Source organism: Rhinopithecus bieti, unplaced genomic scaffold (assembly GCF_001698545.2).
Source record: "Rhinopithecus bieti isolate Rb0 unplaced genomic scaffold, ASM169854v2 scaffold_2205, whole genome shotgun sequence".
NCBI classification, from domain to species: Eukaryota; Metazoa; Chordata; class Mammalia; order Primates; family Cercopithecidae; genus Rhinopithecus; species Rhinopithecus bieti.
Window position 1 is genome coordinate 738,678 of NW_016803673.1, and position 18,428 is coordinate 757,105.

General features: G+C 57.2%; 1 protein-coding gene and 1 pseudogene across 2 annotated transcripts in view; both read right to left on the reverse strand.

Annotated features, from left to right (window-relative positions):
• LOC108513113 (noelin) overlaps positions 1–2,868 on the reverse strand; it is a 40,010-nt gene extending 37,142 nt beyond the window's left edge. The window contains exons 1-2 of the mRNA XM_017848756.1: positions 2,393–2,868; positions 193–342 (exon numbers count right to left, since the gene is read on the reverse strand). Of these exons, the coding sequence (XP_017704245.1) occupies positions 193–342; positions 2,393–2,713 (471 nt within the window). The 5' untranslated portion in view covers positions 2,714–2,868. The remainder of the gene's footprint in view (positions 1–192; positions 343–2,392) is intronic.
• An 8,169-nt stretch (positions 2,869–11,037) lies between these two features.
• Positions 11,038–15,812, reverse strand: LOC108512879 (uncharacterized; annotated as a pseudogene). The gene is made up of 4 exons (XR_001880733.1): positions 15,255–15,812; positions 13,800–14,246; positions 13,427–13,496; positions 11,038–11,099 (listed from the first exon to the last, which is right to left on the reverse strand). The product of XR_001880733.1 is annotated as an uncharacterized LOC108512879 (transcript).
• Positions 15,813–18,428: the final 2,616 nt, after the last annotated feature.

An 18,428-nucleotide genomic window follows, 5' to 3' on the forward strand; every position in this document is an offset into this window, starting at 1 on the left:
CACCCACCCACCCCCACCCACCCATCCATCCATCCATCCACCCTTTCATTCATTCACAAATATTTTGAGTGGAGACAAGCCAGGAAAGAGCAGAAATGGGGCCTGCAAGCTAGCCAAGCCTTGGTGTTGGCGTGAGCACACAGGCATGTACACACACACACACACGCACACGCACACTCTGCGCAGACTCACCTTCTCCAGTAGCTGCCTCAGCTGTTTTGTGCGGGCATCCCGTGAACACATGGTCTGCTGTGGGGCGACCACTGTGCAGATACACCTGCCCTCGCTGTCCTGGGCAGAGCTGTACACCTGCCAGCTCTCCTCAGGGTTGGTGGGCAGCACCTGGGGAGGGGCGGGGCGGGGAGGGAGAGGGAAGGAAAAAAAGGGAGACCATGAGGTTGTGTATCAGAGCCAACAACCAGGGGCAAGTGTCCACATCCACCCCCGGGAAAAGGCATGAGGAAATGGTCCCAAGACATGTTTGACCCAAAGGGAAGAAAGGGACCCTGGGAACAAAGAAGCACAGGTCTCCCGTTAGGGGACCCGGGGCTGGAAGGATGTCAAAGAGGCAAGACCTTTTACATTCCTAAAATTCAAGTTCAACTCAAGGAATGTCTGGAGTTTGTCATCTGGCCAAATTGATCTGCTGGGTGGATGGAAGGGGCAACTGGAGGCCACAGGCTGGACAAGGAGCAAGGCAGAAAAGCAAACGCTGGGTGGCTCGAAGTGGGCATGTATGTCAGAAACAGGATAGCCTTCCCGTAAGTCAAGCACGGGTGACTGGCACCACCAAGCCTCGCCCTGCCATTCCCTGACACTTGCAGAAGCAGCACCCACTGTAACAGACCCAGATCCAGCAGCTTATTTGCCCAGAGCTGTGATGAACCCCCAGCCGCGGTAACCTCCCTGCCGGCAGCGTGGCAAAGACTGACCCAAGAAAACACTAGGCTTCCAACTCCTCGTGGGCTCCATCCACGAGCCATTTGGTGAGTGTTACCAAATTGCTGGTGACATGCTGTGCAGGGGTCACCCCCAACCTCAGTCCTGAGGTTTGCCCAAAGACCACCAAGAAACCGGAGCTGCCTATGTCTGGTCTAACCTCGCAGCCCAGCCCAGCCAGGTACCGGGGCAGGCACTCATGAGCCTCCACGCTCCACCCTGCTGCCGGCCCCACTGTCTCCAAGCACGCTCCCCTCCGGTGGCATCAGGTCATCTCTGCTATTTTTAGCATGAAGATGGGGAGGAGAAGTTGGGCGGGGAGAATCTATAGTAATCATATCTTTAATCTCATTCATTCCTAACCTGAGAAGATCGGGACCAGCAGGCCGGAACAAAGTCATCATGGAGGAATCGCCCTCCGATTCCTGAAGGAGCTGGGGGGGCGGCCTCAAGAGGGGTCTTAGGAGGGAGCCACACCACAGAGCCCTCTTCGCAGAGCACTGAACCTCTGGCAGCAAAAAGGGAGAGGGAGGGAGACTCACGTCCTTCACCTCTCCTTTCAGCCTAGAGGGCCAGTGGTCTGGGGTGCGCCTTCCCAGCAGCAGCCCCTTCCCCCGCGGCCCTCCGGGTGGCTGGTTTCAGCTCAGCCTTGCTCAGCCATCTAAGTCAGCTCTGCCCAGAAGCAGCCCTGGCCACGGTTCCCCTCCCGCTAGGCTCGAGAGGGAGAGGTGATTTCAGTTTCGGAGGCCAGGAGGGAGGGGTGCGCGCAGAAGACGAAGGCAAAGGCGAGGCAGTGAGCACCCAAGGGCAGGCTCCCAGGGGCCGCACCCAGCCCCTCGGCACCGTCCTCCCAGGGGAGGGAACAAACCCTCCTATGGACAGGGGAGGAAAGGGCGCCTTGGGACTTTGGGAACGAAGGCGCGGACAGGAGCTCCGGAGCCCACCGGCCGGGGCCCCACTCCCAGTCCGGTCGGGCCAGTCTGGCTTTTCCAAACTAGGGCGGGCTCAGAGTCCCCGCTGGGCCGAGCCCAGACTAGGGTCTAGCGGAGGCTCCACCCCTCACTCGCTGAGTGTGACCTTGGATAAGTCCCCAAGTCCCCAGCCTTAGTTTTCTAACCTTTTCAATGAGGGGCTCATGATTAGTGACCCAGGACTCCAAGCCTCCGAACCCCCACCAAGCTCCCCCGGCCCCGCGGCTAAGCGCCCAGGTGAAGGAAACGCCGCCCCGGGGGCGCGCGGGCGGAGATCGAGTGGCCCAGGCTGGGGGATTGGGGAGCAGGGTCACCACCGCTGCGCCGGCCCGCGACCCCTGCCCTTGCCCGCCCTGTTCCCTGCCACCTCCCTGGACGACTCGGGTCCCGCGCGGCGCCCGCCCAGCCCCGGGCTCCGGACCGAGGAGGGGAGGAGGAGGAGGAGGAGGGGCCGCGCCAAGGCGGCCGGCGGGAGCACTTACGCCGGTGCTGCGGTCCAGCGTCCCGCCGCCGGCCGCCGAGAGCTTGGTGGTGTTGAGGCCCACCAGCGAGGGCAGCGTCTGGGACATCCAGTTGGTGATCATGGCCATGGTGCTCAGCACGACCCCGATCTTGAGCAGCGGCACCGACATCGCGCCTCGAGCTGCCTCCAGCGCCCGCTCCAAGCTGGCGCTGGCTCCCGCGCCCGGGCGGCCTTCAGGCGGCGGGCACCGCCGCGGCGGGCAGGGCCGCCCGCTGTGTCCCCGCGCCCCTCGGCCCGCCGCGCCCGCCGCCGCGCCGCCGCCCCCGCGCTCCCCCGGCATCGCCGCCTTCCCGGGCGCCAGGGGAGGGTGGCAGGGCCTCCTGCCTGGCCGCGCTCCGCGCCCCGCGTGCCCCGCCCCGCGCCTCGCTCTTGCCCGGCTGCGTCCCTCCGGGATCCTCAGCCGCCACCGGGAAGCGCCGTCTGGCTCTGAGCGCTGCGCGGGCTGCGCGCGGGGGCCGCGGCCAGGAGGCGGGGCTCGGCCGGGCGGGGCCGACGCAATCCGCCCAGGAAATGGGTGGATTTTTCCTCTTGCTCGGCTCCCCGCCGCCCCCTGGCGGCCGGCAGCGAGATCTGCAAACTCCAGTCCGCCCAGGAGTTGGGATCAGGGTGACATGAGGAGACGGACGCACCACCATCCCTGGATCATAAAATACTCGGCGGCGGCGCGGGGACCCCAGCTGGGGCACGGCCCGCGGCCCTCCTGTCCCGGGGCTTCTCCCATCCTCACGCCTAGGCACCCCTCTCCGATCCCCGCAGAGGGACCTCTTTGGGGCAAATGTTGCCCGCAGAGAGACGGACACATCCTGCCTCCTGGGGCCCTTTTCCGCGGTGATTCGAGGGTCCCAGCCAGCCTGGGCCCTCGCCTGAAATCCAGCAGGCAGGGTCGGTTCCGAAAAGCAGCCAGACTCGCGAAGGCCTCCAGCGCCAGGGGGGCGTCGGGGTATTGGTGCAGAGTTAAAGGCGCGCCTGCGAACCCTGGGCAGCCGCGGTGCCCTAAGACCTTGCTTGGGAGGAAGGGAGCCAACCGGCACCCCTGGCACCGGCACAGCAGGGCGGGGGCTGGGGTGGTCCGCTGTGGCCCGCGGTGCGCAGGGAGGGGCCTGGGAGGGCGCACACCGGGCAGGAGCTGCATAAGGTCTGGGGGTCAGACCTGGGCCTCAGGAGCTGAAGGGGCCACGCCCATGAGCGTGGTGTTGGGGAGGTGGGGGTGGGGGGCTGGGACTGGGGTCTGTGGTGGAGGGGCGTGGGTTGGGGGGTGTCCTCACTGGCTCAGGGGTGGCGCTTGAGTCCTGGCGCCCAGGCCCAGCGGCAGGGCAAGTGGCGCAAGCTGCCCCACTTCCCGGCTCTCTGCCGGCGACGGCGGCAGGACTCACGCGTGTCAGTCCCACCCGAAGCGCAGGCCTGACTGGGTCAAACGAGTTAATAGGGCTTTTGCATTTGCAGAAGGCTTCTAATCGGAGATGAAAGCCGCTTCCTCCGGAGCCTTCCATTAAGCTTTCCCAGCCATTTGGGGAGGAAAGCATCCCCCAGCTCACTCACTACACTCTTCTCTGCCTGGGTGAAAATTAATCTCCCTTCCTGGATGGGATCTGAAAGACGGACGCCGGACCGGAAGGAGCGCGCCTCCCTGGCGCCCGCCTGAGAGCAACAACGCCTTCCTGGGGCTTTTCTCTCTGTGCGCGCGGTCCTCGGCTGTAGAGACTTCAGCTGCAGCCAAGATGATCCTGGCCTGAGTGCTGGGTGTGAGACCCGCTTGTTAAATGAGCCCCTCAGATCTGCTTTTCTGATGAATGCTGTAATCCCAGGCAGCCGGGCTGGGTCGGATGCCAGGAAATTCCAACTGTTGGGGAAGGGCGCCATCTCCCAGTGTAAGCTGGGACTGCAGGTCCGGCTCACAGACTGGGCCCCGGCCGAGACGCAAGTCCCGTTGGGCTGGCTCCGCCCCGCTCCTCTGGCCATGCACATTTAACACCGATTCAAGGCCACAAGCTGTGTCTGTCCAGATCACTCACGCCGCTTCCCACTGCGGAAGGACAAGGACCACTTGTTCTGTGAGAACAACTTCAAATGCAACCCAATCCCATCCACAAAACTCTCAGGCCATCTCAGAAGCCATAGACATTTAACGAAAGTACAAGATTAACCTGCACCTGAGCCGCTCTAACCTGCACCTGAGCGCCTCCAACCCGCACCTGAGCGGCTCCAACCCGCACCTGAGCCGCTCCAACCTGCACCTGCTCCAAACTGTCCCATCCAGTTTCTGAAACCTGTGATTCAGTGGGCGTAATCGTTTTGAAAGCGTCGTCAGATAAGGCTTGAGTAAGTGTAATTTGATTTAGAAGGCCATGGAGCATTCCAGAAGGAAACTATGGATTGTTGAAGAATGAAGGCATTTGGATTAGAGGATCCACGGCCCCAGCCAATACCTAAAGAGGACTTTCAATCCCAATTTCTTCACGACTTCTCTTAAAGCAAGGTCTCATTACACCTGCAGCTCTGAACAATCATACGAATACTGATGGGGCGGGTGCTGCACCCCAGATGGCACTAGGGCTTTGCCATGCCTGGCACCCACCCAATCCTTACTGAAGTGCATGGTGTGGTGGTATTGACTCCACTGTATAGATGAGAAGTCTCAGGCCTAGAAAGATGACAAGACCTGTCCAAGGTCATATGGAGACAGCCTATTTCCAGGGCTAAGCCCATACACATGGTAGCATCCTTGTCTCGTAAATGTCATGGCCATAGTTAAATCTCATGAGCCCCAGAAGTGGCGTGAGCTGCATGGCATGAGCTGCATGGCCACAGAAGCCCTGGCCGTCTGCACAGTTCCATGAGCCACAGAGGCGCCAGAAGACATTTCGTGGGCCCTTGCCTTCCACGCTCATGGGAAGGACAGGAGGCTGCCCACCCCTTTCTGAGTCCTGGCAGGAGCCTGCACCAGCTTCCCTGTCATGACAGGTTAGACCAGCCAGGTCTCTGTCCTCATGCCAGCCCCTTACAGGTCTTGACCTTGGTGGACTCTGTATAAATTCATCGCCACACATAAAAACAAGCATACCCCCTCCACATCCCCCGGCTTCACGGCTCAGAAGATGCACGTGTGAGAGGGTGCTCCTGCCCAGCTTGCTATAGACCTTACAAGAGGCGGACACACGTGGGCTGTTGGAGAATCACCTCGGGAAGCCCTAGGACAGCCACATGGTGAGCTGGGAGGACAAAGATGACACCGATGCCCACAGTCAGAATAGTGAGGTCCACAGGATGCAAACCTACTCAGGAGTGGCCGCTTGGTGGGAAGCAGATCTCTGGGCCACTTCCCGATGCTCCTTGGCAAAGGATGCCCTCAAGGGACAAAGTTTGGAAGCCTAGTTGCTGTTTAAAAATGCGCATACTGTCCTCAGGCTATTGGCAAATACCTTGAAGGGAAACAAGGGGAGGGGAGGAAGAAAGGGAGGGAGAAGGGAAGAAGAAGAGAGAGACAAAGACAGAGAGAAGACAGATAGGAAGACAAAGAAATGGAGAGAGAGACAGAGAGAGAGGAGAGAGAAGAGAGAGGAGAGATAATAGAGACAGAGAGGTGAGGGAGAGAAAAGAGACAGAGGGAGAGAGGAGAGACAGAGAGAGAGAAGAGAGAGAGACAGAGAGAGAGAGAGAGAGGAAAGACAGGGGTCCCACATGGAACCACCCCTACTTTTTCTACGCTGTATGTACCTTTTTCATTCCCTTTCTGTGCTGGAACATTCCTAGAGCAAGGAAAGGACCTGGCCTCAAGCCAGGCAGCAGGGGAGGAACCACGGGTCCCCTGAGCACTCCCTCTTGGCAGCCACAGAAGACTAGCATGGGTCTTCTGAGCCAAGTGTCCCCCGCACTCCCCTCCTCCTAGGCCTCTGGGTTCACACATGGGTGGAGGTGTAACTGCTCCTCACCCCCTTCCCTGGAGAGGATTTCCATCCTGGCCCGGCTCCCTGTGCCTGGCAGCACCTCCCATAAGCCAACAGTCTCCCAAACGCCACCTGCATCAGGCGTGGCTGTGTGACCTGCAGCTTTGGCTAGGGGGGGCAGAATGGCTAAGGGTCACAACTGAGCAGCTTTCAGAGTCAAATGTCTCAGCCACGCCCTGGCTCTCTGCCTCTGTCATGAGGGAAACAGGCCCAGAGAGGGCCCCTCCCTCGCCCAGGGCCCTCGAATGAGAGGACATGTGAGCCAGAGGTGCCCCCGGGTAGCCGTGCCCTATGCACGCCGTTGCCATCAGGAGCCACTGTGCTTGGGGTTTGTGAGCACAGCTAGCCTGAGCTGCTGACCCAGGAGATTCAGCTTCCTCCGAGGCATCGTCCTCCTTTTCCCTCCGTGTCAGCTGTTCAAGTCCCCCAGTGACAGTGATGGGGAGCCACTTTCCCTGGGGAGAGCACCCCACAGACCCTTGGCTGTCGCTGGAGGACGTTTCTTCCATTCAGCAGTCGGCCTCGTGTCCAGCTTTTCAGTCCTAGTTCCTTGTCCATCCAGAGAGCTGACTTATCCACGGCCCCTGTTCCCCCAGACCCCTCCTGCACCCTCTGCGCTCTCCCTGGCAGGTTCCACACCTCTTTCATGGATATCGTCTCAGCCTGGCCACAGCCAGGCCATGGGAAGTCAAAGCCGTGTATTCCCTTAGTTGCCGAATAGAAAAGAGGCCAATTCTGGGAGTGGTACTTTGAAGAACAGGGACAAGATAATTCAGCAGACACATCACCCTCTGGGCTGAATGCACATTTTTCAGGGACCCCACAAACATGATCATTTCCTACTTCGCAGGTGAGGAAACTCTCAACGTAACTAATTGGGAAAGGCAGCCTGGTTTCTATGGACTCAGTCACTGATCCTGACATGAATTCAAAGGTGACATCGTGATGAGAAACATCAGAGTCAGTCCCAGGGTCCAGCTGGGAATGTGGAAAATGCCCCAGGTGGCACCATTTGCTTACAGCCAAGGATTTGGTGCTGCCAGATTCCAAGCAAAGTTCTTTGCATCCAGATGACACCCAGTCTCTGCACAGGAGGCTCCTGGGCACTGCTGTCAGAGACTGTGGAGCCTGGATTCGGCCTCGGAAACTTTCTTAGCCACCTCTCCCCAAGACTGCTGCAGCCCCTGGGGGAATCTCCTGTTTCATCATCCTTTGTATTGCTGATGGAACAAAGCATCCCTGCATCTGTCAATGCCCCTCACCTGCTGTCTCTCACAGCTGCCTCAGTCTGTGCATCTGGGGGACAAGAGGCTGAGGCTAAGTGGCCTGGGAACAGAAACCTGTGTGTGCATATTGGGGGCTAGGAAGGGGGCTGGGCAGGGGCTCAAGGACTCAAGCTGACAGCCAAATTGTTGGCAAATGGCTGGCTCCCCATTTCTGAGTCCCGCTGCACTGTCTACAAACCACACCCTTCAGTCATAGAGTCAAGTTATTTACGATACACTGATGTTCTTTCTTTGACTCTCAGGCCCACGAAGCATCAGCAGAAGCAAGTGGGGGAGACTTTCTTTTCAGCACCACTCAGGAGAGCCATTTTGTATGGTAAGGAAATCCCCGCGGCAGGGTCTAAACTCCCCAAGGACAACTTATATACCTAAAACCACTAGATGGAATGGAACCACTTTAGGGACAGCCCAAAGTGAGGCTGTGAACTGCTGATCTGAATGTGGGCAAGGGCTGGGGAGCCGGCCTCATTCCCATCTCCCCCTTACACTCTTCCATCTCAACTCTTCATGGCTGCACACTCTCCAATCAGATTTTAACTGTCATTGAACTGTGCATAAGGAATATACGGGCCAGATCCCTGCTGCCGGTATGTCTTCTTGGGGCAAGCAGGTCGGCTAAGGCACATCTAAACACTGCAGCTGCCATCACCAGCTGGAGCCCAGGCAGGGGCGTGAGCTTTGATGTGAGCACAGAAGAAGCAGGGACAGGAAACCTTCTCCAGGTGAGCAGCCACACATGAGGACGGGTCAGTGCAAACGCGGCAGATTCTCTCCATGGCGGCCCCTCCAGCCACCTCGTGCAAAGCATGCCAAGTGCAACAAAGGGTGTCACCAGACCCGTGGGCATGTCGGGCGGTTTACAGCCTCATCCAGAGGCCACCTTATCTCAGGACCTGTAGGTCCTATTTCTTACTTCTTGGTCTCGAACTCCTGACCTCAAGTGATCCACCCGCCTCAGCCTCCGGAAGTGCTGGGATTACAGGCATGAGCCACTGTGCCTGGCCCCTAATTCTTACTTCTTGGATCTCAAGTTGTCATACACATGCTGGGACATTTGAAGGGCACAGGGCTGCCTATGTAACCCCTAACCTTATGCCCCAGAGAACTGAGGCGGTCAAGCAGGCACTCCTAGATGCACTCTCGTCTCCAAGGAATGGACGGGCCTGCTGGGGTGGACGGGCCTGCTGGGGTGGACGGGGCTGCTGGGGTCTTTGATCCTCAGGGGTTGCAAGGAAACCACAAGTGGATCCCCTCCTTCTTGCCCTGCTTTCTCCTTCAAAAGCCCATTTTCAAGGTCAGCAGCCAGCAGCGCACATGTCCACACGGTCGGAAAGGCACAGCTGATGGGCTCTGCAGTGCATTCCCCAGAGGTCGGCGACTGGGCGGCAGCACTGGCACTTCCTTTACACTGGTGCTCGGTGACACTGCACTGTTTTCGACTTTGCGTTTTCTTTCTGTCTTAGCAAACACCAGAACTCAGGTTTCTCAGGCATCAGACAGACCTAGAGCTCCATCTGGGGCCATCACTTACGTGCTGGGTGGCTGGGCAGGCGGCTTTACCTCCCCACACCTGTGCGTCCTCAGGTCAAGAATGAGGACAACTGCGCAGGATTGCTGGGACTGCCCCAACGTGATAAAGTTTACTCCTAACACGCGGTATCAGTCCTCGCCACTGGTGGGATTCCTGGGGCTTTAACTCTGGGTAGGCTCCAGTTTCTTATATTATTTATCTTATATAGTATATTATTTATTATTGTTATTATTTATAATATTTAGATTATTATTTTAATAATCTACAAACCTCAGAGGTGTGCATTTTTACTTTCTGATCTCTCTTCCCCTCCCCTCAGTCGCCCTGCGGTGCCAGTCGGGACAGCGCTAAGGTTTCCGAGCGTGCAGGGCATCCAGGATGCATCTTTCAGAGCTAAANCTGCTTTCTCCTTCAAAAGCCCATTTTCAAGGTCAGCAGCCAGCAGCGCACATGTCCACACGGTCGGAAAGGCACAGCTGATGGGCTCTGCAGTGCATTCCCCAGAGGTCGGCGACTGGGCGGCAGCACTGGCACTTCCTTTACACTGGTGCTCGGTGACACTGCACTGTTTTTCGACTTTGCGTTTTCTTTCTGTCTTAGCAAACACCAGAACTCAGGTTTCTCAGGCATCAGACAGACCTAGAGCTCCATCTGGGGCCATCACTTACGTGCTGGGTGGCTGGGCAGGCGGCTTTACCTCCCCACACCTGTGCGCCCTTAGGTCAAGAATGAGGACAACTGCGCAGGATTGCTGGGACTGCCCCAACGTGATAAAGTTTACTCCTAACACGCGGTATCAGTCCTCGCCACTGGTGGGATTCCTGGGGCTTTAACTCTGGGTAGGCTCCAGTTTCTTATATTATTTATCTTATATAGTATATTATTTATTATTGTTATTATTTATAATATTTAGATTATTATTTTAATAATCTACAAACCTCAGAGGTGTGCATTTTACTTTCTGATCTCTCTTCCCCTCCCCTCAGTCGCCCTGCGGTGCCAGTCGGGACAGCGCTAAGGTTTCCGAGCGTGCAGGGCATCCAGGATGCATCTTTCAGAGCTAAAAATTGGCTGCTTGCCCCATCAGTCCGGTTAGTGGTTGCCATGTATCTAATTCAGTTTAGCTAGTAATTAGTTTTGTATTACTTTACACGGTGATGTTAATACTGATTACAGGGCCTGATAACTTTAGTAATAAATACAACCCAAGGCAGGAAATTACCTTTCTTCTGACTGGGGAAGGTTGAAGTCAGTGGAATGAGAAGCAAATTACTTTAGGAGACGGAGCAGCTGCCTCATGGGCAGGATTGACAGCTCAGCGCCCCTGATGTTAGGAGCCTATCCACCGAGGGAGGCAGCCCAGGAATGGGAAAGGGGAGCATGCCTCGCTCCCTCTGTGTGACCAGAAGCATCGCCAGCCCCGGAGGCCACGGCCAACTTCGATGCAAAGACTGAATGAATTCCACATATTCTGAAGTAATTGGTTTAGGAAAAGAGCCAATTCCACCTGAACTCTTCCCTCTACCCCTGCACTCCACCCCCTTCTACAAACACTGTATCCTCCCAGCATGTCTAGGACAGAGGGGGGCAGAGAAGCTGGAGGGGAGGGCCTGGCAGGGGGACAAGACAGGTCATCCGGACCACCTGGTCCAAGCTTAGGTTTCAGCAGAAAAAGCGGTTAGCCGTTTCTACTTGTTTGATTTGCTCAGGGGAGTGAAGTGAGGTCTTCAGCTCTAGAATGAGCTAAACGGGGGGATGAGGTACAGACTCAGAGGGATGGGCCTCACTGGGGTTCTGAAAGGCTAAGTCAGCATCGCATCCCTGGTCTTCTCATCTGCCCTGTTCACACCAACTCATGACTCCCCACGTGCAGTCCAGGGTCTGCCCACTTCTCAATGCAGGCACCTAGACCGGCAAACAGCTGGCCCAACTCTGAGACCCAGCATACAGTAGCCACTCAATAAAGCCTGAAGACAAACAGTCACAGTGACGGTTGCCACTCAAGCCTGTTCTGTGTTCACTGACAGCTTGAACTCCACCGGGGGCATCCAGGGGCGTCATGTTGTAGGAAAGGCCAGGCCCAGCCTGGGGATGCATGGCTAATGAGGAGAGCTCCGTTTCCATCTTCAAACACTTCAAATACCCTCAACCCACATGGATTGAGCATTGGATGCAAGAGTCAGGGTTTCCAGGCCCTTCTTCCTGCTACAACCTCTGTCTGCAGCCGTTTCTCTCTTCTCCTTCTTCTTCTTCATCATTGTCTTCTTCTTCAGACAGAGTCTCGTGCTGTTGCCCAAGCTGGAGTGCAGTGGTGTAATCTCGGTTCACTGCAACCTCCGCCTCCTGGGTTCAAATGAGTCTCCTCCCTCAGTCTCCTAAGTAGCTGGGATTATAGGCGTCTGCCCCCACGCCCAGCTAATTTTTTGTATTTTTAGTAGAGATGGGGTTTCATCATGTTGGCCAGGCTAGTTTTGAACTCCTGATCTCAAGTGATCAAAGTGCTGGCATTAAAGACGTGAGCCACCACACCCGGCCTCTGTCCTCTTCTTCTTTTCCCGGGCTCACTAGTGGACCCAGGTGCAACCTTGGACCCAGATCAAACATCCTCCTTCGCCAGAGCTTCCTCCGGCTCCCAAAACAGAACTCACTCCCCAACTCCCACCCAGAGCACTCGGCGCAGACACTTCTTGTGCCACTGAAACACATGATTATGGCAGAGCCTGGGGTCTTCCCTCAAAGCATGCCAGCCCCAGGTGCCAAGCGGCAAGGGTTTGGCTCACTCACCATTGCAAGCCCAGAATTGACCGAGTTAAATCCAACCAGCTGGTATTCAGGAAAGGCTTGTTTAAGGAGAGGATGAGTAAGCCAATGAAAGAATGGGGTTGGGGGTCTGTAGCAGGAAGGGATCTTACTCGAGAATCATCTTGTTTAATCCTCCTTGTGAAACAAGGAAGGTCAGGCTCAGAGGGGTAAAAGGGCCTTTCTCAAGGTCATGTAGCCAATGTCTGGTGGGATCGGGGTGAGAGTGAGGCCATCTGGGTCCAAGGTTGTTGCTACAAAGATTCCCAGCCCCTTTTACCCTATTACGTACAAAAAACATGCTTCACTCTGAAAGGAAGCTTGGGGGGTGTGGAGGTGGGAGCCCAGGGAGCCCCTGCCCTGCCCCACCTTCCCCAAGGCCCAGAGATCAACGCCTCGATACCCTGCCCGGGAAGCTCAGTACGATGCCACTTTACCCTCCTTCTTTAAGAGCATGAAATACCAGCCTTTTATTGAAAACCACAGAGCAAGACCATGTAAACTGTCTTTCTGTCTGAGGACAAAGTTCACCTGGCCCCCACAGCCTTGCATGTTGTAGGCCATCCATCAACGGTTGGCGTTTGATGGAGTGTCTCATCGTAAGCAAGCTGTCGGGAGAACAGATGGCCCGGCCATGTGCTCCACTCCCCCTGCCTGCCCGCCTGAATCCTCCAGGCAGCATGTATTAAGTGCAGGTAGGATCCAGGCATTTCTGACATCTTCTCATGTCGACGTATGCTCATTTAGAAGCACAGTAGCCCTAGAATCGCATGTCCATCCCTTGGGCGGAGTTAAAAGCAAGGATGGGGCTGCGGGGAGCAATTTACCTACAGTGGAAGCAGGAGGCAGACACCAGGCAGCTCCAGCACCCTTTCCTGAAGCCCAGACACGTTTCTTCACTCACTCACAAATGTGAACAGCATTGTTCAAGGAACCCACAACGCACAACTTTGGAATCAAGAAAGTAAGATGCTTGGGGATGGATGTCCCCAAGTAGCTCTTGGAATCAGAGCAGGCTGGTCCTGCACCCACACCCACTCCCGACCCCAGGTGCCACCTTAGAGGTCAAAGATGAAAGTCACCTGGCATAACCCCAGTGGGGCCCACCCAGGCGGGGGCCAGGGTAGCCAGGCTCTCAGGTGCTGGTGCTGAGCCAGCCACTCTCCACCACCTTCAGAGATTCGAAATGATTTCACCTGCTGAGCCTTTTCTCCAAAATCCCACCACATTAGGGATAATTGGCCTCCAATGCAAGATTCCGAAAGCACAATTATCAGAAGCCAGCCCAGGGAAGGTAGAGTTGTATGGTGAGGGTGGGACGTGCCTCCTGGCTGAGTCGAGGGACACATTCCCCTGAGACAGCCTGTGGCTCAGCTTCAGAGAAAGGCACCTCCCAGGCCAGCAAAGAAAACAACAGCACTTCCCTTCCTGACCCGGGAGGCTGCCGGCTGGCGGAGCTGACCAGGGTCCTGAAGGTGGCTGGCTGGGCCCTGACACCAAGGTCTGAGGATACAGGGGTGTGCACAGGGGCTGGCTGGGGTTCGGATGTCCAGGACCCTTTGTGTGGATGGACAAATACTTACACCACTGAGATAAAGCTTCTAATTGAAGTTGAACCAAAAGTTTCTCCCCAGAACAGGGAATCTTTAAAAAGACACAAAGAGGAGAACTTATGGAGAAAAAGCATCTTTTGGCCTGGGCATGGAGGCTTAAGGGTGCCACTAAGGCTTGGAGGGCCCTTGGGTGTGGCCTTGTCCAGGACCACCCAGAACCAGCCATCTCTTTGCCAAGGTGTCTTGATAAGACCAAGCACAGCCCTTTGTAGGGCAGCTTGCCACTAATCGGGACCTGGTTGCTCTTCTCTGCAGGTATCTGCTCCCCTCTGTGTGCGTGTGTGTGTGTGTGTGTGTGCACGTGAATGAACGCACCTGTCCAGCCACAGTGCACAACCACCACCCCTCCACCAGGCCTTCCTGTGGCCAAGAAAACTTCTCTCCTAGAGGCCACACAGAACCTCTCCAGGGGGGACTGGCCGATCGTCTGGGCAGCACCAGGAGAGGGACTCTGAGGGTAAACGGGACGACGTAACCCCACAGCTGGATTGGGATTTGGACTGCACATTCTGGGCAGATCCAGGGAGCCAGTGAGGGCTTCCAGGCAAAACAAGGGAAGCTCATTCAGTATCTTCTCTCCTGTGGTCTTCCTCTCACTCTCTGGCCCTCCCATCTCCTCTCCTTTGTTTCCTCTTTTATTCTGAGGGAGAGGGAGGCAGGGAGGAAGGAAAGGAGGGTCAGGTGCAGCTGGGGCTTGGGGCCAAGGTGCTAGCTGCCCATCACTTCCTGGTCTTGCCACTCCAAAGGGCCAGAGTCTCCCGGTTCAGAGCATGGCACAGTGGTATCATTGAAAGGGCATTTTAATGTCACTCCCAAGTAGCCCGGCTCCGGAGGCTGGCAGGCTCTTCCCAGCACCATGGTGCCAAAGCAGCCCTCCCAGTTCGGCGCTCACAGACAGCCCTTCTCCTCCCCCAAGACTTGCCAGCTCCAAGATGCATCTTTAAAATGGAGAATACCAAGCAGAGACCTTTCTCTATTGATACATTGTTCAGGGGACAACGAGCCCGTTAGAAATGCCCAGGATCCCCACACCAGCACACCACAGGGCTCTTCACTCACCTCCTGCCAGGCATGTGGCCACAGCCCCCCAAGCCCTACACATTAAGCCAACAATGCACCCAGCTGGCCGGTACGCTGGCTGCCCTTCCCAGTCTCAGCGGCACAATCCCCACAGCCTCTTTCCCGAGCCCCCAAGGGCAGCGTTATGCCCAAAGGGAGGATGTGCCACTCAGGGGTGTGTGTTGGGGGTAGGACTAAGGTCCTGCCACCTCCAAAATGCCTGGGGACTTGGCTATCCGGTTCTCATTCTTCCCCTCCAGATGACAATAGCAGCCAAAGACCCCTCGTGCTGCCCTTCGAACTTCTCAGCAGGGAGCAGGGGGCAGCGGAGTCCTAGGAAAAAGGGGGCAGCTGTCAGCCCTGCTGGGCCAGGACTGGAGGAGCATCGTCTCGGGTCAGCCTGCACCCCTCCCTCCCACCCAGGTCCGGCCCAGCACCCTGGCCTCTCCCCAACCCCGGCGCTTCGGGCGCCCAGGCCAGGGGCGCGGGGCGGCGTGGAGCCGGAGCCGTTCCCGGACTTTGTGGGGCTCCCGGGGGGGGGCCGGGCCGGTCGCCTGGCAGGGAGGAAAATGGCGTTGGATGCACGTACTTGAGTGAGTTCAGTGCCCATCAGGATGAGGAAGAGGAGGCTGAGGAGCTTCCGGGCCGGGTGCATGTCTCGCTGCCACCTCCAACGACCTGGCATGCAGGGCCCTGGGTGCTGGCCGGCCGGCGGCTGCGTGGACGCGGACGCGCTCCGGCTCTGGCCCCGGCTCCGCGGGCTCCGGCGGCGGCGCCTGGCTCGTGTCCCGGCGCCTGGATTCAGCACCCGGAGCGGGCGGCGCGCGGGCTCTGCTGCGCGAAGCCTCCGCTCTGCATATTTATCGCGTCCCGGTTCCGGCGCGTCTGCCTCCGGGCAGGGCTGGGCAGGGCTGGGCTGGGCGGGAGCTGCGCCCTCCTCTCTCCTCGCCTCCTAATGGCTCCCCCGCGCGCCTGGCATTGGCGGAGAGAGGCGCGCCCTGCGGAGCACGAACGCGCGCTGGGCTGCGGCGGGTGCCAAAAGTTTGCTCGGAAGGGGCGGGGGCGGGGGTGGCGCAGAGGGACCCGCGCGCCTTGCTCTCTCCCGGGGAGGAGGGAGGGCGGCAGCCGGCGGGGAAGCAGGCTGGGACAGGATGTGACATCAAAAAGGCGGGGGAAATCGAACTGAGATAGAGAACTCCATCCTGGCCGGCCTGAGCCCTCGCAGGCTCCAGGTCCCGGAATGGGGACGGAGGGGTTGCCCGCGCTGGGGACCTGGGCCCCTGGACAGGGAGTGGGCCGAAGATTGGGGAAGGGGAATGACAACGGGGGATGGGAGGGATGGGATGTTAAGTCTTGATGTCTACGGAGTGACAGGAGATAAAAGCTGAATGGGTCCTTAGAAGTCACCCTTCAATGAGGTGAGCTGAAGCTGAGTCAGGAAGGATGTTTCCAAGAGGAGCGTTCAGGGAGGAAGCCAGGGTTAGAACCCTGGTCATCTGGCACGCAGCCCTGATGCGTGGGGAGGTCAGCAAAGGGGTGGAAGCGGGAACAAGCATTGAGTGCTGGGCTCCTGTCCCCAGACAGGGCATGTGGAGGAGGGTCTGTCTGTGTACTCCTGGGAGTGGATACATACATGCCTGTAAGGGGCCCTGTGGTGTGTTAGGTTGTGACACAGCTCTGCCCACCCCAGGTGCCTTTTCTGAACCAGGAACCTAAGAGAGGAGCTCTCCCACCAGGGCCGGGGACCGAGGGCACCAGGACAGGCAGAGCCAAGGGGGTTCTGGAAGCCCCCGGCCCTGGTGGTAGACCTCCTCTCTTAGGTTCCTGGTTCCGAAAAGGCACCTGGGGCGGGCGGAGCTGTGTCATGACCTAACACACAACAATAGGGCTCCTTATAGGCATGTGCCAGGTCCACAGGGCCCCTTACAGGTAGGTGTGTATCCTCCCCCAGGACTCCCTTGGCTCTGCCTGTCCTGGTGCCCTCCTCCCCTTTCCTCCCTTTCTGTGTCCCCTCTCCCTCCACCCTCCTTTAATGTGTACTCAGACCCTTTGACTAAAGGAACTGTCTTGTGGCCACATTTTCCATTTAAATTCCCCATTTTGTGAGAGAAGTCCCAAGCACCTGTATTTTCTGAAAAGCTAAGGTTGCAGCAGGTATCTAGAAGCCTGTCTCTGTTCTCTATTGTTTAGTCTTTAATCTATGGAAAACAAATTCCCTAAAGAGAATCTCTGACAAGAAGAGACTCCAGACCCAATAATTGCAGAGAGCAGCACTGCCCAGGATGATGTGGCCTGGCCCCCTGTGTCACAGATAAGGCCACTGGAGTTCGGGGGAGTAACGTACCGGGGTCACCCAGTGATATCCAGAACAAGGGTGATGCCACCTCCTGCCCCTGTCACCGAGCTGCCGACATCTAGGAGGCGTCCCCTGGGCATTGAGTGCAGGAGCTGGGCACATGTGCTGAAGAAGAGAAGATGAGAAGGGGCCCTCCAACTTGGCCCTTGCACTCTGAGGGCCTTTGCTGCAGGGACTCTGTTCTCTGAGCCCTGGGGACAGAGCTCCCTCCAGGGAAGCCAGGGTGGGCCGGCTTGTTGGTCTGGGTGGGCTTCCCAGCCTCGGAGGAGTTTAAGCAGTGGCATTTCTGGTGATATGCCACAGCCCCTTAGGCAGGGTGGCCCCCAAGACTCTGTGAGGAGTTGGTGGTGGGAAAAAAGGGCGGGTGCAGCTGTTAAGGCTTCTTTTCTCTCTGCCCTCCTCGCGTTACTACTCCCAGTGTCTTTGTTGTCCTAGAATGGAGGAAAGTTGTTTGTAAGCCTTTTGGGGATCATTGAGAGAGGCAGCCAGGGACCAGAGAGGACCCTGCATTTAGAGCTGAAGGGCTGTCTGGGTAGTGGCTGTCTGAACCTCAGTCCCCACATCTGTCCAATGGGAATGAATCGTGAGCATACTGTGGGGTCTCAGGGGCTACTGAGGAGATCCAGTGCGGGAATAAACACTTTATGTGCATAAGAACTCTGTGCATGGGGCACGCACAGCACACTGGGCCTCAACCCAAGTTTCTCCTTCAGCCTTCACACTGATGCTCCACGTAGCCGCTAATAAATGTCTGGGCTTGGGGAGACACGTGACGTGGCCATAGAGCTGGAATGTGATCCCCGTCTTTGGGGTTTTGTTCCTGTGGGTTGGGGAGGAAGGCTGCATTGATTTCCTTGGGTGGACTGCGACCTCAGATCCAGTTTTAGCAAGGATTGTTTTTATTTTTAAAGTTACACAACATGTGACCCAGCAATTCCACTTCTGAGTACACACCCAAAGGAAGAGAAAGCAGGGACTGGAGCAGATATGTGCACGCCTACATTCATGGCAGCATTATTCATAAGAGCTAAAAACTGGGAACAGACCGGGCGCGGTGGCTCACGCCTGTAATCCCAGCACTTTGGGAGGCCAAGGCGGGCGGATCACCTGAGGTCAGTAGTTCAAGACCAGCCTGGCCAACATGGTGAAACCCGGTCTCTACTAAAAATACGAAAATTAATCAGGCATGGTGACGGGCACCTGTAGTCCCACCTAGTCGGGAGGCTGAAGCAGGAGAATCGCTTGAACCTGGGAGGCAGAGGTTGCAGTGAGCTGAGGTCGTGCCATTGCACTCCAGCCTGGGGGACAGAACGAGACTCCGTCTTGATAAAACAAACAAGCAAACGATCAAAAAAGTGGGAACCACCCCCGCATCCATCAATAGATGCATCAACAGATAAATGCGCT